The 24760-nt window shown below is 46.5% G+C and overlaps 9 protein-coding genes across 9 annotated transcripts; 4 read left to right on the top strand and 5 right to left on the bottom strand.

The window, feature by feature from the left end:
- Positions 1 to 294: 294 nt before the first annotated feature.
- PEX2_045120 (nuclear transport factor 2 family protein) lies at positions 295 to 774 on the bottom strand (the record flags this gene model as incomplete). Its single annotated transcript, XM_016741787.1, has 1 exon — positions 295 to 774. One exon carries the CDS (start codon positions 772 to 774, stop codon positions 295 to 297), a length of 480 nt encoding a protein of 159 aa, XP_016603489.1.
- Positions 775 to 2639: 1865 nt separating this feature from the next.
- On the top strand, positions 2640 to 3887 carry PEX2_045110 (NADH:flavin oxidoreductase/NADH oxidase; the record flags this gene model as incomplete). The annotated part of the gene is made up of 1 exon (XM_016741786.1): positions 2640 to 3887. One exon carries the CDS (start codon positions 2640 to 2642, stop codon positions 3885 to 3887), a length of 1248 nt encoding a protein of 415 aa, XP_016603488.1.
- A 775-nt stretch (positions 3888 to 4662) lies between these two features.
- PEX2_045100 (glycosyltransferase family 32 protein) lies at positions 4663 to 5619 on the bottom strand (the record flags this gene model as incomplete). The annotated part of the gene is made up of 1 exon (XM_016741785.1): positions 4663 to 5619. One exon carries the CDS (start codon positions 5617 to 5619, stop codon positions 4663 to 4665), a length of 957 nt encoding a protein of 318 aa, XP_016603487.1.
- Positions 5620 to 9376: 3757 nt separating this feature from the next.
- PEX2_045090 (Major facilitator superfamily domain, general substrate transporter) lies at positions 9377 to 11181 on the bottom strand (the record flags this gene model as incomplete). The annotated part of the gene is made up of 3 exons (XM_016741784.1): positions 9377 to 9703; positions 9762 to 10645; positions 10749 to 11181. The coding sequence occupies 3 exons, from the start codon at positions 11179 to 11181 to the stop codon at positions 9377 to 9379; spliced, it is 1644 nt and encodes a 547-aa protein (XP_016603486.1).
- Positions 11182 to 12720: 1539 nt separating this feature from the next.
- Positions 12721 to 13569, top strand: PEX2_045080 (uncharacterized protein; the record flags this gene model as incomplete). Its single annotated transcript, XM_016741783.1, has 1 exon — positions 12721 to 13569. The coding sequence occupies one exon, from the start codon at positions 12721 to 12723 to the stop codon at positions 13567 to 13569; it is 849 nt and encodes a 282-aa protein (XP_016603485.1).
- Positions 13570 to 14597: 1028 nt separating this feature from the next.
- On the top strand, positions 14598 to 16780 carry rscE (uncharacterized protein; the record flags this gene model as incomplete). The annotated part of the gene is made up of 3 exons (XM_016741782.1): positions 14598 to 14706; positions 14763 to 15343; positions 15395 to 16780. The coding sequence occupies 3 exons, from the start codon at positions 14598 to 14600 to the stop codon at positions 16778 to 16780; spliced, it is 2076 nt and encodes a 691-aa protein (XP_016603484.1).
- A 369-nt stretch (positions 16781 to 17149) lies between these two features.
- PEX2_045060 (uncharacterized protein) lies at positions 17150 to 19030 on the bottom strand (the record flags this gene model as incomplete). The annotated part of the gene is made up of 1 exon (XM_016741781.1): positions 17150 to 19030. One exon carries the CDS (start codon positions 19028 to 19030, stop codon positions 17150 to 17152), a length of 1881 nt encoding a protein of 626 aa, XP_016603483.1.
- Positions 19031 to 19264: 234 nt separating this feature from the next.
- PEX2_045050 (DEAD/DEAH box helicase) lies at positions 19265 to 21246 on the top strand (the record flags this gene model as incomplete). The annotated part of the gene is made up of 2 exons (XM_016741780.1): positions 19265 to 19498; positions 19546 to 21246. 2 exons carry the CDS (start codon positions 19265 to 19267, stop codon positions 21244 to 21246), a joined length of 1935 nt encoding a protein of 644 aa, XP_016603482.1.
- Positions 21247 to 21670: 424 nt separating this feature from the next.
- On the bottom strand, positions 21671 to 23106 carry PEX2_045040 (class I SAM-dependent methyltransferase; the record flags this gene model as incomplete). Its single annotated transcript, XM_016741779.1, has 6 exons — positions 21671 to 22136; positions 22199 to 22354; positions 22414 to 22529; positions 22649 to 22688; positions 22836 to 22921; positions 22981 to 23106. 6 exons carry the CDS (start codon positions 23104 to 23106, stop codon positions 21671 to 21673), a joined length of 990 nt encoding a protein of 329 aa, XP_016603481.1.
- Positions 23107 to 24760: the final 1654 nt, after the last annotated feature.

The following is a 24760-nucleotide window of genomic DNA, read 5'->3' as shown; positions in this document are numbered from 1 at the left end:
TGTGTATAATTCAGCTGGTTTGGCTGGTTTATGACTGCCAAGGCCCCCTTTTATGTAAAACTGGCTCGAACTGGGCCTATACTGGTTTTCTGGGGCCCTAGTCACTGGGTCTGGGTTGGGTCTGGGTTATGAGCTTTCCACACAAAATGGGTTATGCGGAAAACTATGCGGAGCTATACGATATTTCCCTGAAGACAATCTTGACCGACTTCTCATCGCCCGATAAGATGAAATTTAACGGGGATCATCCTCTTATTTAACCGTAGAGCTTTCTCCGCTTCCCCTCTCTATCCTTTAATTTGCGCTCATCACACCCCAATCACCCTCCGCCCAAGACGTCGTCATCTTAAAGGCTTCAATCTTCCACAGTCCACTCTCCTCGTCCTTCGCGAAATCAGCATAGTATAGCGCCCCAGCTAGCAGACGCGGCTGGTCAGGCTGAAGCCCCTTTCCACCGCCGTAGTGCTGCGCAAGCGCCGAGGCAGTCGCAGCAGCCTTGACGCCACTGTCGGCGATATTGATGCGGATATTGGTGACAAAGTGTGTTGTGTCCAATTTGCTGATCACGTCGAAGCAATCGGTGTGAATGGCGGGAAGGCCCGAGGAGACCTTGCCGTTAATGGAGAATGTAGCGGTGGAGGTGAAGGCTGAGTCAAAGAGGGTCGAGTCGTTATTGTCCAGCCCGAGGACGCAGCGATAGAGTGTGTCGGTGATGGCGTCGCGGCTGCTTAGGGCGGGGAATAGAACTGCGGGGAGGGAGGGAAGGGATTCCATGGTAACAATGGGCGAGGTGAGAGTTAGATGAGTTGTGGAAGTGAGAATTGTAGGGAAAGCCGGAATTATCGGTAAGGACTAAATATGAACCCTGGCGTTGAGACGGGAGGGAATTTAGGCATATATAGATCTCTATCCATAGATCCTTGTCGACAGTTGTTAACTCCGCTGGAATATTTTATCTCCAGGGATATGTCGGAGTTAGGGCTCTCCTCGGACATTAGCTGGAATTTCATATGCAGGGTCTCGTCGTAACTGAGAGCGGTTACGGTCGTTTGTGGGCCCAACATTTATAGTGCGGTAGAATCCCTGTCCTTTGGTAATCTCATAGCCCCTCCTAGCGTGATAGCTGATCAGAATGAAGGCCACTGATTTCGGATCGTATCTAGCTCAATCCTGGGCTGAGATTGAGGGATATAGCGCCCTGTAAGTGGGGACTTGAAAGAATCCATGGACTGCTGTGGATAGACCGGAGTTGGGGAGTCTATGACACTTAAAGGGCATCTCTGGAGTAAATTTTGAAGTGGCTCAGTAAGGTACCATTCAACAACTAATTTATTATAGAATGGACTGTGTGTTGAGAATGCTAAATGCAAGAGAGGTCAACTGAAAGTTACGAGAGATAGGGCGCTGGCAGAAAGGATAATTATCGCATCTGTTCATAGCCTTCCCTGTTCACATGGTTCTGGGCGAACAGACCAAAGTACTGACAAGGGCGTCGGCAGTACTCATTATATGAATGAAGAGCTTTCATTTCAAAATTTGTATAATTCAAAGAGCTTTGAACATTGTATCTAATATCGAGGATACTTGAATAGCTTCTTCGTCCTCGAAAGGGCGCCCAACGATATGGATTGCTGACGGTTGGTTTGCGAAAGAAATCCGTATCATCTTTTATTGACAAAGGTTCAGAAGCCGTGAGGGTAGAGGGGATTGGACCGACTGAGCAGACTTGCACAATTCATAATTGGGCTTATCCTAGGGATTCGTTTCCAACGGTTGGTAGTTGTCATCCATGCGACCTAGCTTAGGGTCCATCTTGAGTTCGGAAATTGACAAGATGACAGAAGGATAGTCAAGAAGATTGAATAACGAGGTATAGCCCCAGTAGATGTTAAAGTCACGAGGATAGCCCATTGCAGGGGCTGGGGGCACTTTTACTGCATCAATGGCACGGCCGGAGCGACCAACTGTGCCGTTCCATGCATTTGCAAATTGTGCTTTAAAAGCTCTCGTTTGAAAATTCAACTATCCAATATATTACTTTTCTGGGGGTTGAAAGAGACTTTTCAAGCTCTCTCACTTGTTGGGGACCATCTTCAAAAAGCCAATCTGTCAAGCGAAATGGCCTCTAGTACTGCGGACTGAGCTTCTTTGCTTATGGTATCCCACGACATCGTAATAGTTACAATTGAAAATAGTTGTTGATTTTCGACTTGTTCATGACGAGTATAACGTTACCCTTACACCATGAGTCGAAATGATGAATCAATTCCGATAGGATCCAATGTCTCATATGCTCCAATTCGGAATTCGGAGAGATGGATGTTGTTCCCTTGGCGTTGGGGTCGGTGGAGAGTGGTTTCTTTTTGTTTTCTTCACAACCAATAATGTATCCGTATGTGATGCATGTCTTTGCAGGGTTAAGATTCGTGATCGCGCCTCACATGAAAAATATCACAACATGAATACTGAATTTGTAATCAATAGGTTTAAACGGTTATCCTGTTCTTGATAATGCAAAATTTCACCGCCCTCTCACCATATTTTATTTGCCAGTATCTGCTTCGAGTCTTATATCACTCACAGACTCAATCCGCGGTTTCCCGGTTTGCCATTCAACTCTCTAGTCAAACTCTGCCATCATGACACGAGGTATAATTGACAACGTTGCCGCCAAAGGCATCTCCTATTACACACCAGCGCAAGAGCCTCCAGCAGGCACACAGTTAGAGGGATCCATCAAGCTGTTCACCCCTCTTACCATCCGCGGTGTGACGCTTCCAAACCGTCTGTTTCTTGCTCCACTTTGCCAGTACTCTGCCAATTCCAACGATGGCAAGGCCACTGATTGGCATCTGACGCACCTAGGCGGAATTCTCCAGCGTGGTCCAGGGCTGGCAATTATGGAATCCACAGCCGTGCAGAAAGTGGGTCGTATCACGCCTCAAGATCTTGGTCTCTACGAAGATAGTCAAATTGAGCCATTGAGGCGGATTACCGAGTTTGCCCACAGTCAGAGTCAGAAGATCGCTATTCAATTATCTCACGCCGGTCGAAAGGCTAGTGCGGTTGCTCCCTGGTTGAGCCTCAACGCTATGGCTGCTATCGAAGTCGGCGGGTGGGATAATCTGGTTGCCCCGTCGGCAATCCCCTTTGAGAAAGGAGTCAACACCGTTCCTAAGGCCCTTACCTTAGAGGATATCCAGGTCTTGATCAGAGACTTCGCGGAGGCTGCGAAAAGGGCCGTCAAGGCCAAATTTGATGCTATTGAGATTCACTCCGCTCACGGGTATCTATTGCACCAGTTTCTGAGCCCTGTTAGCAATAAAAGAACGGACCGGTATGGAGGTAGTTTCGAGAACAGGACCAGACTACTTTTGGAAGTTTCTGGGGCAATTCGCGCTAGCATCCCGGAGACAATGCCTCTATTGATCCGAATTAGTGCGACCGATTGGTTCGAGTTCAGTGATAACGATGAATTGAAGAGAGACTTTCCCGAGAGCTGGACAGTTGCTCAATCGGTTCAGCTCGCCCCACTCTTAGCTCAACGTGGTGTTGACTTGGTGGATGTCAGCTCAGGTGGTATCCACCCCAAGTCCGCAATTGCTATCAAACCGGGGCCTGCCTACCAGGTTCATTTGGCCCAAGAAGTCAAGAAAGCCGTCGGCGACAAGCTATTGATAACCGCTGTGGGCGGGATTAAAACAGGGCATCTGGCCGAGGAGGTGGTGCAATCTGGTATTGATGCAGTGCAGGCTGGGCGCTGGTTCCAGCAAAACCCTGGCTTGGTTCGTGCCTTTGCTAATGAGCTAGGAGTTAAGGTGAGGATGGCCACGCAAATTGATTGGAGCTTCGAAGGGCGTGGAAAGGGGACAAGCACGAGATTGTGATTGAACAGCCCTGGAGTTGGCATAATATGACACATTTTATGTAAGAAGTCAGTGATTTTATCTCACCTTAAATATGCTGTTGTATTCTTTTTTGTGGTTTTTGACCCCACCCAATCTGATCAGCAGGGGTAATTGTTCTCTGAAGTCAGCTTGAATCTGCCCTCAATCGCCCTATCATAGTAATATAATATTCTCCAACTAAGTATTATGAAATTCTCAATTTTGCGGGTGATCCCGGCTTATATATATAAAGAGCCCTAAGCATAGTGTATACTTTTCATCGTCTTCGTCTATTGTAAAACTCAAACTCTACTCTATTCGTGCCATTATATATTGTCCTTTTCTAAGTTATAACACGGAAAAGGAAATACCAAAAAAGAAAAACTCGGGAAGACATATCTAAGAACGCATCTGGAATTAATATCGGAGTTTTATTTTAATTATAAGCCAGATAAATATAGGGAATCGCAAGGTGGGAAAGAAACCCTAGGTTGAATTCAGCTAATGACTGGGTGAGGATCGAGGTCCTATCTCCCTCAACAGTAAATCGGATTATTGAAGTCCTACGTTATGAAGAACACAGGCCATATATATGGCCGATTACTCTTGTGCCGATTAGTGTAATATAATATTTTATGCCGGGTGTCTAATTCTGATTTCCAATGGGATTCTCGCAGGAATGCTTTCAAACCCACACGCCCATCCACCAAATTGCCAACATGATTCTTCCATTGTCACCCGTGTTCCAGTATGTGAAAAACTCCAACATCACAATTCAAACCCAATATCTTCTCACAACACAGGCGACTCCTGAGATAATAGACAGAAAGGCAACGATCCCCATCAAACTATCCATCCTTATATGGTCTCCTATATAATTCAAGGCCCGCCCGTCCGATCCATGCCATGACCTTCCTGCCTTATGCTGCATCACCTCTCTCGAATATCCATCATCTAACAAGCCCAGGGTATGCCGAAGAGTGCCGTGTAGCCATGCGTACTTTCGAAATGCCGCCGTCACCATCATAGGCCCCGTGGACCAAAAGACTTGTAGATACGGCAGGGGAATGAATCGAGACGTCGCACCACCGCGGCGTTTGCCCTCGTATATTGCCCACTGGAGGAATGGTGATCCAGGCTCTGCCATGAAGAAATGGTTGCTCAGCCCGAGGGTACCCGTCGTTGGGGCGAATATAGCCTCTAAATTGAGACTTTGGAGGCATTGTATTTGGGGCGCTGAGGTCGGGTAAACGTCGAGGTCTGCGTAGATTCCCCCCTCTGCGTGGACGACAAGCAGCCTAGCTATGTCGGCACGTTGTATGTTTTGGGGATAGGCTTCGTACGTCGACAAAAACCAGGCGTAGCGTTTATTGATGAGTTGGAGGATGTCGTTGTCTGTCCAGAGCTTGATTGTATAGTTTAGGGGCTCGAGTTCGTGTTTCCACCGGTCGTGGGATGCGTTCACTTGCGCAGAGTACGTTCGGAGGTCGTTTGTTTTCCAGATCTGATGAACAACATTGGGAATTTGTGGGACGGCGATAGAATGAGAGTCGTCGGGGTCTTCGAATTCAGAGGTAGCGCACGCAGTAATTAAATCCATTGAAGCGGACAGCTCATTTGGATTGGAAAGGGGTTTTGCGAAGTTAAGCAGATGAAAAACGAAGACGAGAACGAAGAACAAAATTCCGACAGACATGAGCTTTTTCCGCCCTTTTCCCCAAATAATGATCATTATAGCTTGTTGAGTGATATAGGACACTAGAATCCCAGTGCCAATCAACTAGAACAATAAGAACCGTCAATGAAGCAAAAGACTGACTTGAAATGGGCAAATAGGAGGGTTTGGTAAGAGACTGCTGGCTCTCAAAAAGTGAATAATATCACATTGGTACGGAAAGAATAGGGAGTCTAGGGCTATATTTACACAACAATACTGTATATTCTGTATATGCTAGTAGTACCTCTCAATGGTTTACAAGAGCTATTAGTTCCTGCATAATGGTTCTTCTAAGAACACTTAGAGAGATCTATGCATTTCATATTGTTTTACTATGTGGTAACCATTTGACTAGCAGATCTGGTTAAATATGGATGCAAGTTATGTTCTCGTTATCATGCAATCAAGAGGTGTAATACCAGAACAGAAGTTGTAAACACATAGCAATACCAAATGAAACAGGATTCTTGGCACAGCCCACGATAGTGTTCCGCAGACCCCCCGATTCCGTGATTCTGTGGTCGATAGGGTTACAACGATATAATCAAAGTCCCACTGAGTCAAATACTGTTGCCTACCTAGCCCTAGCTAGGAAGATATTTCTCCAAAGCTCGAATTCCCCCAGACCAAGCTCATGACGAGCCCCCTCGTATGAGGACTTGCTTGGGGGGTCCAGTGTTTTATCTCTGTTGACTTCAAAATCACCAGTGAACCGGGCCTTGCCTGTGTGTTAGATTTACAAGCTACCAAGGTAAAATATCTATGTATATTAAGCCCACAAAGCGCCTACGTAAAGGAAAGCAAAGTGAGATAGATTGTCGATAATCAACTGTTGACGATCTAAGGATCTGCGTATCGTAGCTTTTACTCTTTTGCCTCTTCATAATAGGTGCCAGGTGTATATTACTCTTTGCCATGTTGGCAGCAAATTCGCCTCTATCATTAAATAAATAGTGCCTTTAGACTATACCAGATGACTGCAAGTGCAAGTCAGACTAGTGTATGGTATATCATCCAGGAATTAGATAAGTCCTAGCAGCTGCTAGAATGGCCTGTGATGACCAGGTATCCCAAAGGCACTTAGAATACACCAATCTCAACGCCTTGTCAAACCACAATGATTGAAACTCTCATGGCCATATACGATTACGTTTGCGATGCCTTAGATTCAGAGTGTTTTCCATCATGTAGTAGAAGCTCCTCATTGAAAATTTCAACGATATCTCTCAACCCATAAAAGAGTCGGCAAAATGGGAAAAGAAGAACGTTGAACAACTTATAGATTTATAGAAGGAAAGCATAATATCCATCGATAATCATGGTGAAACTTCAGTGTGTGGATAAGGGGTGGCTTTTTGTTAACCGTGTGGGTTCCTCATGCTCTACTTTTGTCCGAGTCCCCCGAAACCGGACAAGAAGTTCACTCGAATTAAAGAACCCGTCGATTGGCAATTTATGTGATGAGCTACAAGAGCCAGGCAACAATCCATCGAGTGAAGTTAATAGATCCATACGAGAAAGTGCCAATATAAAGACTCAAGAGGTAAGTAGGATTTGATAAAACAGCCAATCACATACCGGCAATCCCCTGATGTAACCCTCCGCATAACCCGTGGACCGCATAACCATTTTAGGAAGTTCCCCGAGCACCAGGAGGGCCTTGGAATTATCAAAATATTTACGTAATATTTTCTAGCTCATCTATTATCTTGACCTTGGCACAGCCATTTATAGATAACATATTCAGCTTCCATTGATCTTGTCGAGATACCCGACCCATCGTGCCATATTCAGATCATCCCGTTATTCTCGTCCACGTGATGGTTTTAATATCCTAGATGCTCCGCTTGACTTCTATACCCTATGCTCAAAAGGATAGAGACGGGTTGAGAGCAATAGGACTCCATAAGCTCTCTTAGTATACATATACATATCACCGTTTGTATCCACTATTCCCGCTTTTAGAACTTGTTGGGAGAGGGGCCGAGGGGCTATTTTAAACTCAATCCCTTGTGGTGTTTCAAGCAGAGACGAACGCATTTTAATTTGTATAAATTGACACTTGGTACCCCACTCGATGAATTCTCGGAAAATGTAATCTAGGCAACGACTTCAAGCCTTCTGTATTCCAATGATAGTGCGGTAAGTTTTTACTCAAGCACTGATCTGCAGGGTCATCAGGTAGCGTAAGAGTGTTCTAATAATAGACAATAATAATCGGGGCTTGTAGTTAAGTGTAACTTCCAATGACTGATATGTTTTGTTTTTCTTTTGTTTTTCTTCCTTTTCTCAGAAAAGGCAGCGAGATATGGCGAGTGGCCGAAGATCTGTAGACTTTCAATGCGATCAAATGAATAAATGAGAGAAAAGTTGTAGTCTTATCTGGGAAAGCGGACAGAAGAAAGAAGAAGAAAGAGGGAGAAAGCTAGCAACCTTAGAAACAGCGTAGATTTCTAAGGTTTGCCTATTGGATCATATAATCCCCCAACAACCAGAAATATTTCTATGATTTGCCAAAAATACGGTGCAGTTGCTTCCACATGATAGGAGCACTGCAAAGGACATCTTGTATAAAACAGTCTTCCCGGCGCTTCGAGGCTTCATTGCTTTCGCCTGTTTACCCAGACTCATTGACAGCACCGTTCCTGTTCTGTTTGTTCAAAGGCAATCAGTCAACCATTCTTGCTCAATCATACTCTATGTCACAAACCTACTTTCAAGTTGGAACAATTTTGACAATTAGTGCAGTTTACCATATTGGAACAATTCTGGCACTCGGTACAACTTGTCATGTTCGAACATTGCTGACATTTTTCACAGTTGCTGCAGTTGCTGCAGAATGAACAGTCGACACAGTCATTGCAATTGGAACACTAAAGTTACTTGTAAGCCCATTTCAATCAAGGCATTAATGCAGCCCATTATTTTGGTGGCGGAATGATCTAGATAGTGTAGAAGCATACATCATTGCATCCTATGAGATGATGTTTAGCACTGCTAGCCTGTTTGGAGAATGTGGGCTCACCTTTGCAATTACGACAGTTGCTATTGTTCCTATTTCTGTCATAGTCTCTACAGAAAGGGAATTAGTTGGTGAATTTGACCTTTTGAGAAATGAACATAGTGAACATTAGCAAATGAGGAAAAGTGTCTGAACTTACTCCTTGGTGAGTGGAGCTTGTGAATTTTGCGTCATGTTGTTGACCTCGAAAGGTTCAGTCTACCAAGAATGCTAATGTGCTATGTTTTTATACACAGTGTCAAAGGAAAGGAATCTTTTAATATGCAGTCTTAAGAAATCAGGCTGGTCACTGGAGGGCTCGGTAAGCGGGTTATAAACAACATCTTATGTCAATATGACGTAATGAGTATAAAAGTCCACCAGTGCATGTCAGTCACATAGTTAATGATAGTTTATTATTTAAATATCGCTCTCTCTGATAAAGGGCGTGCCTGTTATTATCTTAATACACGGTGGCTAGGCCACAGCATGAAAATACTGCTGAAAAATCAAGTACCACTTCATTGATATGGGGTGCTTGTTTGATTGTGATCCAGGTCAGTACCTTATCATATGAGTGTCACCCAGTCAAAGAACCTCTTATAAAATTAACATTAATAGATAGACTTTGTATACACCGAATCAATAGATGACATCATGTGACAGGTTGGCGGGTTGATAAGATGTGCACGTTATTTGCGAAGGAACACCGGCGAGAAGAAGAGAATATGCCCTAGGTCTGTGAAACTCACGTATTTGATACGCACAGTCTTACACCTTGTTCTGGGCATTCTTGCTCATTGCACGGACCCTGTGACCAAACTTATACAGGACAAAGGGCACGGGTGCCATGATAGTTGCGACGATGCCGACAATTGTCAACGACCAGTGGGGGCCAATGTTCTCATACATCTTGACCGAGGCTGGACTCAGAGCGCCAGAGACGACGTATCGGGAGAACGTCATAAATCCCAGAGCTGAGGCTGCATACTTCAGGTAAACAAAAATGGTGTACATATATGTTGTAGTAAAGATGCAGACAAGAGCGTAGCCGAAAATACCGGAGGCCACGATCGGCGACCAAATACTGATAGAAGACTAGAAAATAAGACGGTATTAGCACAGGTACGGAAAGCAAGGTACAACAAGCACTTACATAGCAAGTCCAAGCCATCCAGAAAAGTGAGATGGGCATCAGAATAGAAGCCCCCGCCATAGCCCACCAGAGAGACACCTCTGGCTGTAAAGCTTTACCTTCATCCTCAGCCTTCTTGGCAGCCTTCTTGGTGAGGCCATAAAGCAAAGGAACCAAAGCCAGAGCGACGAGAACACCAGGGACCATAGCGGCAAAGATGACAAAAGTTAAGCTCGTAGAGATCCCGTACACGTTAGCAAATATGAAGGGATAGCCGTTGAGGGAAGTGAAGAGCACAAAGTATAGCAAGACAAGATAAAAGCTGAATATCAGGATAAGAGGCTCAGTCCAGATCATCACAAAAGGTCGGTAAACATTGGTCAACAACCGAGCACTAAACGAGCTAGTGGAAGTGGCAGCATGTTCAGCGCGATAACGGTCGTCGCCCGTTAGGTCACGTAGGTGCTTCGCACGCCATTCCAGTAGGATAGGGCTGAACGTCTCCGGCTGACCGAGGATCACGACTATCAATACAACGCCAGCGATGATCATAGAGATCCAGTCAGCCCAAAAGAACCCAATCTCTGGCGTGTAGGCCCCAATTACAGGTCCTAAGATGGGACCCATATAGGCGCTCATAGTGAGTAAGGGTAGGCTGAAAGGGATCTGTAAGGGTTGCCAGATGTCACCAACAGTTCCGCCTGCGACCGTCATAGGTGCAGCTGCAAACAGAGCGCAAATAAAGCGGAAGGCGAGGGCAGCACCATAGTTTGGCGCCAATGCCTTGGCCATGGTGAACACAATGACAAAGACCAAAGCAACGAAATAAACTGCGTTACGGCCGAAGGTCTCTGAGAAAGGGCCGGAGAAGAGCGAACCCACGCCAATGCCGATGAGAAAGATACCTGTCTTCATTCAGCATCATTCAGTACATATTGGACTTGATCTCGACAGCGAAAGCAGAATAAATGAAAGTTGTGAAAAAAGAAGAAAGACAAATTAACATACCAGTCGTCATTGATCCAGCCATACCGTTCACACCAAAGTGGGCATCAAAGGCGTCTTGCGTTGCACCTTCGACGGATGATGGAACCGTCATTGCAATGGCAATTAAAGCGCACATCAACATGACCATCCATTTCTTCAGCAGTGACCAGTTGATAGGTTTACTTGGGTCATTGTCTCTCCAGCCGACCACCAAGACAATATCGCCGTTGGCTCCGTTTGGGTGCGAAACTGTGACACCGGGTACAAGAAGCATATCAGTTGATACCACTGGCTTTTGTAGCTCTTTTGTTTCGGGGCCCGTATAACCATCTGCATTTGCCTCGAGCGAGAATGGCGAGGTGTTGGAACGCAAGCTGGAGGGTTTGGATTGGACATTTGCCAACTCCTCTTCCACCTCTCGGCGGAGACGACGATACTGTAAAATTGACTGCATATCAGATTTCACTCAATCAAGGTCGCTGGAATTAACTGGGGTACTAGCGCAAGCGGAGAGAAGGGCAGATAATTGGAACTGAAAGGGTTCAGTCCACGAGGGCGTGAGAAAGTTTTATAGTCCATGCCTTCCATTTTAGCGTTGTATTTTCTAATTCATAACAAGCATCAATCTATAGATTTATCACCTCAACAGTTGGTCAGCGTGACCGGGAACATTTTGGATCGGATGAATTCTGACCTCGGACACTTAGGGCTCAGAAATCGGGCAAAAAACAAACCGGCTCGGTGTGGGCGCCTGGGGCCGCAACGGGTGTGAATCAGTGATTCTTCATTGGTCGAAGAGTCGGGGTCGGCCCTGGGGCTTTCAAATGGGCAACTCCGAGGGGCAAAACAAGAAAAACAAACATGCCAATTAGCTTCTACAAAGTAATGCAACACAAAGAGGACATAAACCATCATCAGTATATCGTGCCCGAGAATATGGTCTAGGCATACAATAGAATTTAAGGTCGCATCCACACAGAATTTGATACAATCTATCCATTTAATACTAGTCATACACTAGATTTGTTTTCAAAAAACGAAAGTCTTTATGTTCAGATGAGTAACATCACATAGGAAAGCCAAAAATGAAAATTAATGATACGCGACCCGACCTTTGAACGTGTCAAGAATGTTGACTGGAGTGACTATATGGGGGACTGTACCTATGTTGTCGACAAAGTTAAAAATACCTGTCCAAGGATAAAATACCCTTGGAAATAAGAAGAAACAACCCCTAGACATCCCCGCAACATTATTTCTATCCCTTTTAGACACATCAGAGCCACATTGATGTGATGATCCCAAAAAACTGCCATAGCGAGGAGTGATAGACTATTGCCTTAGTCATGGGAACGGAGATGTAGGATGTAGGTGAATGGTGAGTTCACTGTAGACAGAGTGGAAATATATATAATTACCTTGCAGCACGATGTCGAAACCATGCTCCCAAAGACCTCAAGTAGCACTAGTAGAAAACCTTGGAATCTTCAAAATGAACTTAACCATTTGTCTTTTGCCTTGTTCACTTCCAATGTTACAATGTTAGAAAATGCTAATTATATTGCGCCTTGTGATTGGTGGTATGCTCGTTCATACATTCCTATTATTGAATGAGTGTAAAAGGATATTGTTCAGAGTCTAACACGCCTCTTCTTTATCCTTTACTTCAACTTCCAATAAATGACAATGGTGCTGTCCATTTTGAAAGAAACAATGGGTTATATTAGTTTTCGGTGGTGAGAGGCTTTTGTCAAGTATTCTATTGTTAGCATATTTGTTTGTTCTATAAGAAGATAAAGAAAATATCTACAGACAAATATTGGCATTGGTTCGAGTTTCAAAGAGTTTTTCGAGTATTAAAGTGCCAACGAAGCCAGTCTCAACCCTCAATATTCATTCACAATAATCATTCAAACGATCACCAAGACTCAAACAGCCCAACAACCCAACTATCTCACTCAACACAAATCATTTGTCTTTAATATTCTCCAATATGCCTCGGACCACCTTGAGATTGGGCCCTGCTGTGAAGGGCTCTGAAAAGAATATTAAGAGAATTTGGATGCCGCTTCATCTTGAAAACCTTGACCATCCACAGAACGTGCTTGATCGTCAGTCTGTCCTCGATCTTATCCGAAGTGTCTACGATCCTTTGCTGATCAATTGGCTTGCTGAGCCAGGTCGTACCTGGGTAAACCAGTTCTCAGGAAGGTCTTCCGGTACTCAATTCCAAGCACAGATTCTCGCTAGAGTGGGAGAGCTGCCATTAGGCGTTCAATCGATAGAGACTCGGAAAGTCCTTGGTGGAATTCTATACGATATTCTTAGATTTTACCGAATCACCGATCCCGACTGGAGAGTACCTGCGCCTGGCAGTGCTGGCCCTCCTCCTCCTCCTCCTCCTCCTCCTCCTCCTCCTGCTGCTGCTTCTGTTCCCATCCCTGCTTCTGCCACTGCTCCTATCGAAGAGGGGGCCGGGGATGTGCTTTCTGCTGCTATTGCCATGGGGGTGGTTACTGCTGCTGCTAATCTAGAAGTTCTTACAGATGCGGCAAACCAAGTACTTGGGCCTACTGCTCCTGCCCACCGTCCTACTCCCCTAGAAATACTTGCAGAAGTTGCAAGCTCAGCCGAGCCTAGTCCTATTGTTTCTCCGACTTCTTCCCTCGATATACTTGCAGCTGCTGCGGGCACACTTCCGTATGCTCCTGTACCCGCTCCTCCTGCTGCCCCCGCGCCGATTGACTCTCCTACTCCTGGGGTCAAGCGAGGCAGAGACGATGAGTCTGAAGATGAATCTGAGCAGCATGCTAAGAAGAAGCAAGCGGTAAGTCCGAAGTAATCCACACTATATCATCATTTTCATTAGCATCTATATATTGTATCTTATCCTTTTTTGGTTATATATTCCTGTAAGCGCATTTAACTTCATAGAAACCTTTGTTCAACATGTAAATTAAAAAAGTCGACCTTAGAATTAGTAATTGATGATTCCGATCCCATTTTTGGACTATCCTGTACATGTCTTCTATAGCGTGCGACAGTCCTGCACTCCCTATATCCCACCTAAAACGCCTAATTTTGCTATTTCTTTCTCCGCAAAAGTATATGGAAACATATTCGAGTAATTAGGAGACTTGACTTAAATCAGCCTAGGAACAACTGAAATGACCTAGAATTACTCTAAGGCCTTTAACTCTGGAGGTATTGTAGGAAACTGAGATTACCATATGTAGGGTGAGAACGAACAGGGAAACAAAATACATTGCTGTTTTGTATTCAAGATTGAAACATGTTTGGCATTAGACAATCTCTTTTATCCATTGCTGATAGCTCACTCTGTATCATATATAACAGTCGGCATTCCATAGTTTTCCCAGCTTCTTTTCTAATTTTGGCAGTTGTCCAATGTCTATTCGCAATCTACTATGCACTATGACCTGGCCCGTCCACGGGTCTCGCAGGCCTCTGCTTACAAGTCTCAAATTGCTGACAGTAGCAACATCATCGGAATAATAAATTAAATTTTGAAACAAATCCTTATAGTTCTCATACATCGATAATGAAGATTGAATCACCTGACCACAGGGAAAGCAGCCAAGTCCCAAAGCGGTTAGTGGCGATTCAGCTCTTGGCACTCGCCCGTGAGTTTTGCGTGTCGCGACCATCCTCCCCCAGTGCCCACCAGCAACCCGTCCAACCATCACATTAGGCCTCCTCTTCCATCTCCCACGGCCTTGATTTACGCCATTGCTGGCTTTTTATTGTTCCAATCCATACTACTATTGCGCTTTACACGGCAGACAGATTGACACACGGGAAAGGAGTTGACATTCTGCCGACCGCGACAGCTGCTTGCTTTGATCCATCATGGATGACACTCCCATCAACCCAGCTGCGGCCCACGAGAATGTCCAGTCTGTGACCCAGTCTGTGACTGGCTTGGATGGTGCAGCTGATGCAGCTCGCGAAGCTTCAGGTATGCCTACTCTCAAATGGCTTTGATGTTGCACCTAGTGCTAAATTCGTGGACAGGAGCGCAATCGCGCCAGGATTCGCCTGTGAAGAAGGTTGAGAACACACCTGGATCCGACAACCCGATGGACGCCCCCGCATCTCCCAAACCCCGAAACGGCGGAGTTGAACCGGAAGACGAAGAGATGGGTGGCACTGAGACCGACGCTAAGCCCGACACTGAGGGCTTGGAGGATGCTGTTGGCGAGTCGCATCCGCAAGTGGAGGGAGCGGATGGGCTTGAGGACGCTGTGGGTGAAGAACAACCCGCGCCATCCAAGTCGTCTCTGGAAGCCGCCGCGCGCGAACAGCTCGTCACCCAAACACACGCCATCATCCTCCCCAGCTATGCGACATGGTTTGATATGAACACCATTAACCCAATCGAGAAGAAGGCTCTCGCCGAGTTCTTCAATGGCCGCAACCGCAGCAAGACGCCTGCTACATACAAAGATTACCGGGACTTCATGATCAATACCTATCGATTGAACCCCATCGAGTATTTGACCGTTACTGCTTGTCGTCGCAACCTTGCGGGTGATGTCTGTGCTATTATGCGAGTTCACTCATTCCTTGAGCAGTGGGGCCTGATCAACTACCAGGTTAGTGGCTTCATCTTCCCTATTCAAGCATCCTAGCTAACCCCTCTGCAGGTTGACCCTCAGACACGTCCATCCAATATTGGACCGCCATTCACCGGTCACTTCCGGGTTATCGCAGATACTCCACGGGGTCTGCAGCCATTCCAGCCTGGACCAAATCACAGCGTCACATCTGGCAAGATTCATCCAGCCACACAGCATGCCGTCTCTTCCGTGCCTGCATCTAAAGAAGACCTAAACATCGAACTACGCCGCACCATCTACGACGAAAAAGGCAGGGATATTACCTCCTCCGAAGATAAAGAGAAACATACCAATGGCGAAGCAACAAACGGCTTGGACATTGCTCAAGAATCCAAGAAGAAGGCCCACTGCTTCTCTTGCGGTATTGATTGCACCAAACTTCGATTCCACTATGCCAAATCGACTTCGACATCAGCCAACGCTACTACGCCAGACACCAAGTATGACCTGTGTCCCAACTGTTTCCTTCAAGGGCGGATGCCTTCTAGCCACAATGCCTCGGACTTCGTTAAGCTCGAGGACAAGAGCTACTCTCACTTGACTGACAAAGATACCCCGTGGTCGGACTCGGAACTAATTTTGTTGCTGGAAGGCCTGGAGAACTTTGATGAAAACTGGGAGCAAATTGCGAGCCATGTTGGCACACGGTCTCGGGAAGAGTGTGTAATGAAGTTCTTACAGCTGGAGATCGAGGATAAGTATGTTGAAGATGTCGCCGAGCCGCAATCCGGCAGCGGACGTGACCCCATCAGCCAGTCCGAAAACCCCGTTCTTTCTGTCGTCGCATTCCTGGCCCAGATGGCGGAGCCTGCAGTGGCTGCCGCCGCCGCCGGTCGATCTGTTGAGGAGATCCGCAAGGAGCTCCGGAGCCAGCTGGAGAAGGGACAAGGCAAAGGCAAAGATGCAGTCAAGTCCGAAGATTCTATGGACGTGGACCAAGCACGTGAGGCCGAACAGCAAGTTTCCGCCAAGCCTAAGGAGACCCTTGGCACCATCGCTCTGGCTGCATCTGCCGCACGTGCCGGGGCTCTTGCCTCGCACGAGGAGCGTGAGATGACCCGCCTCGTCTCTGCTGCAGTCAACGTCACGCTGCAGAAGTTCGAGATCAAGCTGCAGCAATTCAACGAGATGGAAGAGATCATCGAGGCTGAGCGTCGGGAATTGGAGCAGGCGCGCCAGCAACTCTTCTTGGACCGGATGACGTTCAAGAAGCGTGTTAAGGAGGCCCAGGATGCGCTCCAGACTGTCAGCCTGCAAGGCCCCAACGAGCACACAAACCAGATGCTGGCTGATGCTGCTACTACGGGCATTGGAAACCACTACAGCTTCCAGCCTGTTGGCGGAGATCTGCGGGCTGGAACCCAGCCTCTGAGCGCTCAAGGTGGTGCCGACTACAAGACCCTTGACCTGTAGGCTTCCTCAATACATGTACGATAATCTCCATGGATCTTCTGAGAGAGGAACCCAAAGGGACTGCTTTTCGTCTCGCTGAGTTATGAATATTCCGAACTTCCTGGCCCGGAAAAGGCGCACTTTTTATTTTTCTGTTATCTGCTGGAGTTCTTTCTTTGTTGATTCACCCTCTCTCCAGAAAGTGGATTGTTCTTAGGGGGTTGAACTAGGGGGTTGGGGATCTTTTTTCATCAATGTGTTTACTCTTTAATCATATGTCCTTGATGGGAATCTCATATTCTTGTTCAAAGTAGAGTATAGTAGTGCCTCTCATCCAGGCCCCTGTGGCCCTGTGGGTCGCCTGTTTAACCAAACTTTATCTTGTAGAATTTATTGCAACCAGGACTCTCCAGCGGTTGGTGGGTTTTCTCCTTGCTGAGATCCATTATCATCGTCCTCGCTCGGAGGAACCGGAGCAGAGAGAACAACTGCTTGTTCGTTGTATCTGGGCCTTTTCAGCGGAGGCATTTCTATGTCTTCCTTCAGATCAGCGAAGTCGTATCCGTACTCCTCCCACTCGCTGCGGTAGACGGTCCGGTCACGCCAATTGAAGATATCTTCTCTGATTCTGCGCTCTGGCAGTAGCGTCTTCTCGTCCTCGGGTTCTTCTGCCTTCAAAGGTTCCTCAAGGATGGCCGGCACGGGTCGTTCCATTAACTTCAGGAAGTTGGCCTCTTCGCGATGGCTGTTGTTCTGGTCTGCGATATCTGCTTCCTTTTCTTCTGGGTCCATTTCCACTTCGTCTGGCAATGCAATTGGCGCTCTCATATTGGAGGGCTCTTGCGTGAGCAAATGGTCGTGATCAGAGTCCTCTAGTCCTGAATCAAGTTCGAACTCTGGCTCCAGTTCCAGTTCTGGCACTGGTTGAAGTTCTGCCTCTTGGTTGTTGACTTCCATTTCGATATCATCGTCCGTTCCGATGTCATCATCAGTTATGGCGTCATCTTCACTGTCCTCTTCATCGTTGTCACCATTGTACATGCTTCCATCTTTACGGTATCGGGTCCACTCGTGTTTCTCGAGGATCTCCTTGGCTTCTTCGTAGGTAAATGTCATAGCCGTCCAACCTTTCCGGTTGTTGATGTCTTCCAGGACTGTTTCGTTGCGACGAGCAATGTCCACAAAGTTAGGCCTACAATGCTTCATGTTGAGCACTTCAATGGCGGCCCGCACATCTTGCGTTCGAATGTATCCTTTTTTGTCATTCCCACTGCGGTTCGAGCTGCGCAACCTTGACATTGCAAAGAAGAGGGATGATTGGATCAAGCGGCGCGTGACACTAACAGCGAGGGAATAGAACTCCACAGCGGTATCTGCAGTCATGGACGGGGTATGTCCATACGCTGTGATTAGGTCCTGTCTCTTGGCAAGGTTCCACCAGTTGTTCTCAGCTTGTGTGCCACCGAGGTTCATGAACAAAGAAGAAGAAAGCCGAAGCCAATATGGAAGGTTCAGCAAATCAGATGCAAGGCGGAGATCCCCTCGAGCACTGTCGTCCTCCTCGGCCTCCAGATCCTGTGCACGAGCACGAGTGATGATCCAGTTATCTCCGTGTTGCTGTGTTCCGGTTTGAGCTTCAATAAGAGACTCCTTCAATGATAGAACATCTGCATATTCCTCGAGTAGTCCACAACATTCCTCGCTGACCTCTGTAGCCGCTAGGACATCGCTCAAGACAGGCATGCGTTCCAGGTGCACGTCGGAACTATACTGGGCCGTCAAGGCCTTATGCAAAACCCGGATGTATTCCATAACCTCAAGTTCCGACTTGGTACCGATTGCAGCAGCAATCTCTTTAATGCCACTCTTTCCCTTCCGGTCCAGTGCATTGAAGAACACTTCTTTCTCTGTCGGGGTCCAGACCATCGAGCCATGTTGACTGACTTGATATGGGTTGTCAAGTTCTCTCAGCGAGGCATAATCTATAATCTCCTCGTTTTGTACAATCATGTGGGCGTAGGCTCGGAGAAATGTGAGCGATCCACGTATTTGCGGGACGCGTTCCATAAGCGCATCGCCGAGTTGTCGCCCGATCCCATTGAATGACGGGTCGCGATGGTAATCATATTCGTTTAAATCTTGATTCGGAGTTGTAGAGCGTTCATCGGGCGAGCGGGGTGGCTCGAAGTCGGATTCGGATTCGGGTTGTTCGAAGTCGGACTCAGACTCGGGGTCGTCGTCGGGCTCATAGGCGGAGGCGGAGTCGCTCATCGTTCAGGCTCGCAGATTTGCAGCGCATGCGGAATGATCGATAGCAAAACATCACAGCTGCACCCTTAATGAAATCTAACACGTCAATTTCATCAAGAGCTATAGAAACAACAGAAAAAAAGTTGAGCTAAGGAGATCCACTATAAAATGCGCGGTTATCGATAAGCATGTTTGCACTGTTTGCTCTTATCTTTGAGCTTCGCCGGGGAGAGTGAGAGCATTTACAACATCTGCATGGAGTTCATACGCTGTGTCTCGCGATTGAGACTCCCAAGGAGATACTTGGTGAAGAGTCCTCTGTTGCAAAAATCCTTTCGCCATGTGCGCTTTACTTCGACCGAGTCCCCAGTTCCCCCAAGCATTGTGCTCCGCGACTACCAAGAGGAAAGCATTCAATCCGTCCTGAAATATTTGGGTGAAGGCCATCGACGCCTAGGGATTTCGCTTGCAACAGGAGCTGGCAAGACAGTAAGTCTGAATCTACTCTTTATCCAAAATGGTACTGATTTTCGCAGGTCATATTCACACAGCTGATCAGCCGAATTCCTCCTCGCGATGCGAAAGCCACCAAGACTATGATCATCGTCCATCGACGCGAACTCGTCGAACAAGCCGCAAAACATTGCAGTCTCGCCTATCCAGACAAAACGGTCGAAATAGAAATGGGAAAGAATGTTGCGACGGGAGCAGGGGACATCATCATCGCGTCAGTTCAGACACTAGCACGGGGACGCATGTACAAGTTCGACCCGAGTACATTCAAGCTCATTTTGGTGGACGAGGCTCATCATATCGTTGCCAAATCATACCGCGAAGCTCTGGGGCATTTTGGGTTGAACCAGCCATCTGCCGATGGACCAGTCTTGGTGGGCGTTTCGGCTACTTTTTCACGGTTCGATGGTCTCAAACTGGGGGCTGCCATTGATCATATCGTTTATCACAAGGACTACGTTGACATGATTGGTGAAAACTGGTTGGCCAATGCTGTCTTCACGACTGTCAAGTCCGGGGCCAATTTGTCTAAAGTCAAGAAAGATAGCTTCGGAGACTTTGCCCTGGGGTCGCTTTCGGAGGCAGTCAATACTACATCTACGAACAACATTACAGTTCGGGCATGGATGGCAAGTGCTGAGAATCGAAAGTCGACTCTTGTATTTTGTGTCGATGTTGAGCACGCGCGGCAGCTTACCGCCGCTTTTCGTGACCATGGCGTCGATGCTAGATATATCACAGCTAGCACGGCTAAAGGTGTCCGCTCGGAGCAACTACGGGCTTTTAAGGACCAAGAATTCCCAGTGTTGCTAAACTGTGGTCTTTTCACAGAAGGCACGGATATCCCCAATATCGACTGCGTGCTCCTAGCTCGACCTACCCGATCTCGAAATCTGCTCATCCAAATGATCGGGCGTGGTCTTCGGCTGTTTCCCGGAAAGAAGGACTGCCATGTTATCGACATGGTAGCGTCTTTAGCAACTGGAGTTCTATCAACACCAACATTGTTTGGCTTGGACCCAGATGAAGTTTTGGACAACACCAGCGTGGAAGATATGAAGAAGAATGATGATCAGGGAAGTCAATCGGAACCCACTCCCGAGGCCGCTGAACCATACGATGGCTCAGACAACGACCTCAAACTCCAATTTACAACTTATGACAGCATATACGATCTATTAGGAGACATGCAGTCCGAGCGACACATCAGGTCATTCAGCCCGCACAACTGGGTCCGGGTCGGCGATGACAGATATATGCTTACCGATATATCTGGCTGGATAACGATTGAAAAGGGAGACGATATCTTCACGGCTCATCATGTGATGAAATTCAAAGACCCAACAACCGAGGCGCCGCAATTCACACGTCCTCGGAAGATTGCCACTGGATCGGATTTGGAGAGCATTGTACGGGCAGCAGATACCTTTGCTAGTACCAAGTTTGACGAGCATTATATCGCATCTTGGAAACCTTGGCGACGGGCCCAAGCAACACCGGGACAAATCAAAATGCTGAACGGAGCTCGCATTCGAGATGGAAATGTGAAGCCCGAGGACTTGACTCGCGGCCAAGCAGCTGATATGATTACAAAGCTGAAGCATGGAGGCAAGAAGCGCTTCAAGGACCTAGAGGTTCAGAAGCGGAAAAGGCTGCGGCAAGTGGATAACATGGCTGAGCTGCAAAGAAGGGTTGATGTGAAGGTTGGGCCAGTCGAGGCTTGATGGAATAACAGTGGTTTCCTATGAATCAGTAGAAAAAACAGACAGGTTTAACAAGCGGAACTGTTCTAAACAGGCGCACAATGCCTGAGAGTTACGTGGCTCTAATACCAAAGAGCTCAAGCTTTACCTAGACTCCTAAATTAGAATACTGGCATACGGAATCAGCTCGAAAGGCTCAACATCGTATTGCCAAAACACAATTTAATAATAATGATATATCGCAATCTCCTACTGGGTAACTGGGAACAAGGAAATCTGTTAGAAGATGCTAAAACCAAATAACACAGCCATACTTGCTAGGGAGCAAAAAGTCCCTCATAACTCCTACATTCATCGTCGATTCAAAGGCTTCCTGCCATATACAGCAACCCTACCGGAGGTCAGTTCCACCATCGAGCCCGAAGAAGAAGACCAAAATAGAAACTCACTCTTTCACATAAGCGTGCACATTCTTATCCCTCAAGTTCTTTTTAGCCATAGCCTGAAAGACACGCGTGGGCTCCGCGCCCCAACCAAGAACCTGCGTACAGAGCCTCAACCCATACGACTCAATAGCCTGCTGGACCATAACACCCTGATACTTCCCGCACTCCTTCAGGTGCGGATCACGCGGCCAAGGCGAGTACGGCAGAAGAAACGTGAACTGCTCCACATCTTCAAAGCCCGCATCAATCATCCACTGTTCCAGTTTATCGTAGATATTGAACTCGCGTCCCATTGCTATCCCGGCCATATTGAGGGCATGCAGGTACTGCAGAATCGGCGCGTCGGGCTTAAGGGTACCGTCATCGCTCCAACCCCAGATGGCGCTTTCTTGGATCTCGAAGTAGCCGCCTGGTTTTACGTGGTCGAAGATTTGCGCGAAGAATTGAGGCCAGTCTGCGACGCACCTGGGAGGGGGGTGTGAGATTTATCGGATTGCTGCTAGAGAGATGTTATTAAGATAGCTTACCCGGATAGTAGACGTGCGTGGATGAAGTCGAAGCTGTTTTTCTCGTACAGCCATTCCTGTTCGAAGTCTTCGACGATGAACTCCACGTTCGGGGTCACCCAGTTTGGTTGGATGGCGCTGATGTCGTTTCCGATTACCTTGGCGGTGGGGAATTTCCTGTTCGGTGTGAGCTTTGGACATAGATCAACGCGTAATGTGTATGTGCGTTTTCGTACTCGGCAATATCAAGAGCCCAGATGCCAGTGCCTGTTCCAAGATCGAGGATCTTTTGGGGATTTTTGACTGGAGCTTTGTGTAACTCTCCCTTCAACATCAGCAGCCATCTTGATTGCTGTATTGTTAGCATCGTATCTAAAATCAAGGAAGATGGTCTGAGCTGACATATGGTGTGTCTGGGATCATTAGCCATGTCTTTCAGACAGACGTAATAGAGGGGGCATCATATCATACCAAGTCCATTCGATCTTGTTCCTCTTCATCATTTGGCAACCTATTTGAGTTAGTTATGCATCCAGATTACATGGAACGGGGAAGCACAGTACATGTAATGTCCCTAATAATGAGTTAATGACCGAGATTATAAGAGAGGCCGTATAGATAACAGAGAGAGATCCTTACAGTTCGATTGCTGTGATACCGCCGACCATTTTCATATTCATAATCCAGAACACTCGAAGAAAGGGAGGTTATATCAGAATCGCTGCTAAATTCACTATCTTCATCCTTTTCATAGAGTCAGCATATAGGAATCCGGAAAAGCCGCAGACTTCGGCTACACATACACTGAAATCATCGGCAATGATTGGTCCATCGGCGTTGATCGGGGCATCTGTTTGATCATTGAGTGGAACCTGGGGTTCAGGACTTGATTCTTGACTTTGGTCTTCGCTTCCATATAGAGAGGACATCGTCGAAAGGGGTGATCTACAAGAAATGGTTTCAATTTTCGCAAAGGTGGATGTTATCCGGGGGCGAAAACCCGGGTTTTATTACAGTCTCACTATGTTGTACGCTATACCTTCAGTCCAGTCAAATATGATAGGTCTCATGTCCATTTGACGTTTAGTCGGGCTTTAAAGTTCCACCTGTCCCCCATTGGCTTTGTTATCTATCGGTGAGGGGGGATATATAATTCCGTGAAAACGCCATCATATGCGGAAAAGTCTATATAGTAATCCTCCGGCCTTTACTACTTATATCCACAACTACTCCAATTTTCCAATTTCACTTCCAATTTCTATTTCTATTTTTATTCTTTCTTCAAAATAGACCTTTGGCTAGGCATAACCGAGAACTATAACGTTACCCAGGCATTCTAATACAACTAACCCATCCCGACAGTTTGGTAACCAGTGACAGGAATGTAGCATTGGGGTCTATGCAGAAAGAGAGAGAAAAAGGAAATCCAAGTTGATCTGACTGGTGCCCAGATGACAGATTTTTTTGACTAATCGAGATCATCAATGTTGTACTCCTCACAATACTCCATACAACAACTTATAGACCAGTGCAGAGCCTAGAAGGGTCGACATATTCTACAAAGCAGAGGTCTACTCCTGCATACATATGCCGTACAACACAGTTCAGCGACGGGGATATAGTGGGGAGGCCCGTACACCAACACGAGCCGTTGCATGATTGGATCAGGGGTGTTGGTTAGGGGAGCCAGAGTCTACATGCAAGGAGTAAGTGCCGATATACTAGGGCTTACCCTTCGAGACCCATATATATTACAATACTCTAACTAGTTACTCCGTACGGAGTATGTAATTGAAGTCTATGTGGAGCACTAATTTTAAAATATGCATAATTATTATCCATAATAATAAATGATAATGATACAGGTCCCTAGCACGTTCAAACTGCCAATGCGTTTAGTGAGGTGGGTTGGTCAGCCTTCAAATTATTGGATAAGACTGTAAATATGAACATCGCATATATTGTATTGATGTATAGACACAAGCAGCAATATGGAATGGTATTGCTCCCCGTCGTTGATAAATTTAATCCTCGCTACCGTCATCCTTATTCAAGACAAGCCTGCAAGGGCTCGACGATGAGCGGGTTCGTACAGATATTATGGGATTCATAGCTATTAGATAAATTCTACAGGCAAAGCAAAGAAATAATAAGAATTTTTCGCACGTTCCTTATGATCCGGGGTATATGTTGACCATGAAGGTCTCGCAAGAAATAGAAATAGGCAAATAGAAGTCTATAGTTATAAACCTCTTTCGCAAGTCTAATAGACAAGGCCGCAATATATGAACAAGATCTGCGCCGGGTAAGAGCGGCAGCTCCACATAAACCAAGTCAAGTCAACTGCTTAGAACAAGGGCGAACCAGCATGGCCTTTCCTGGAGATCAGGATATTGACATGAATATGTTTGAGCAGATATGTGCTGTGCTCTGACCTACAAAGTTACGAGAAATTACAGATCTACACAAGTCAAAAGTGATAATAACGAATGTTTGAACAGAGAATTGTATTTTGTCCTAGCAAAGCATATGAAATTCATCAACCGATCATAATATGCATCAATAAACACCCTAATTGGGCGT

This window comes from Penicillium expansum (genome assembly GCF_000769745.1).
Source record: "Penicillium expansum strain MD-8 chromosome Unknown contig145, whole genome shotgun sequence".
NCBI classification, from domain to species: Eukaryota; Fungi; Ascomycota; class Eurotiomycetes; order Eurotiales; family Aspergillaceae; genus Penicillium; species Penicillium expansum.
The sequence above is the reverse complement of the archived record's forward strand: the minus strand, read 5'-3'. Positions and strand labels throughout refer to the sequence as shown.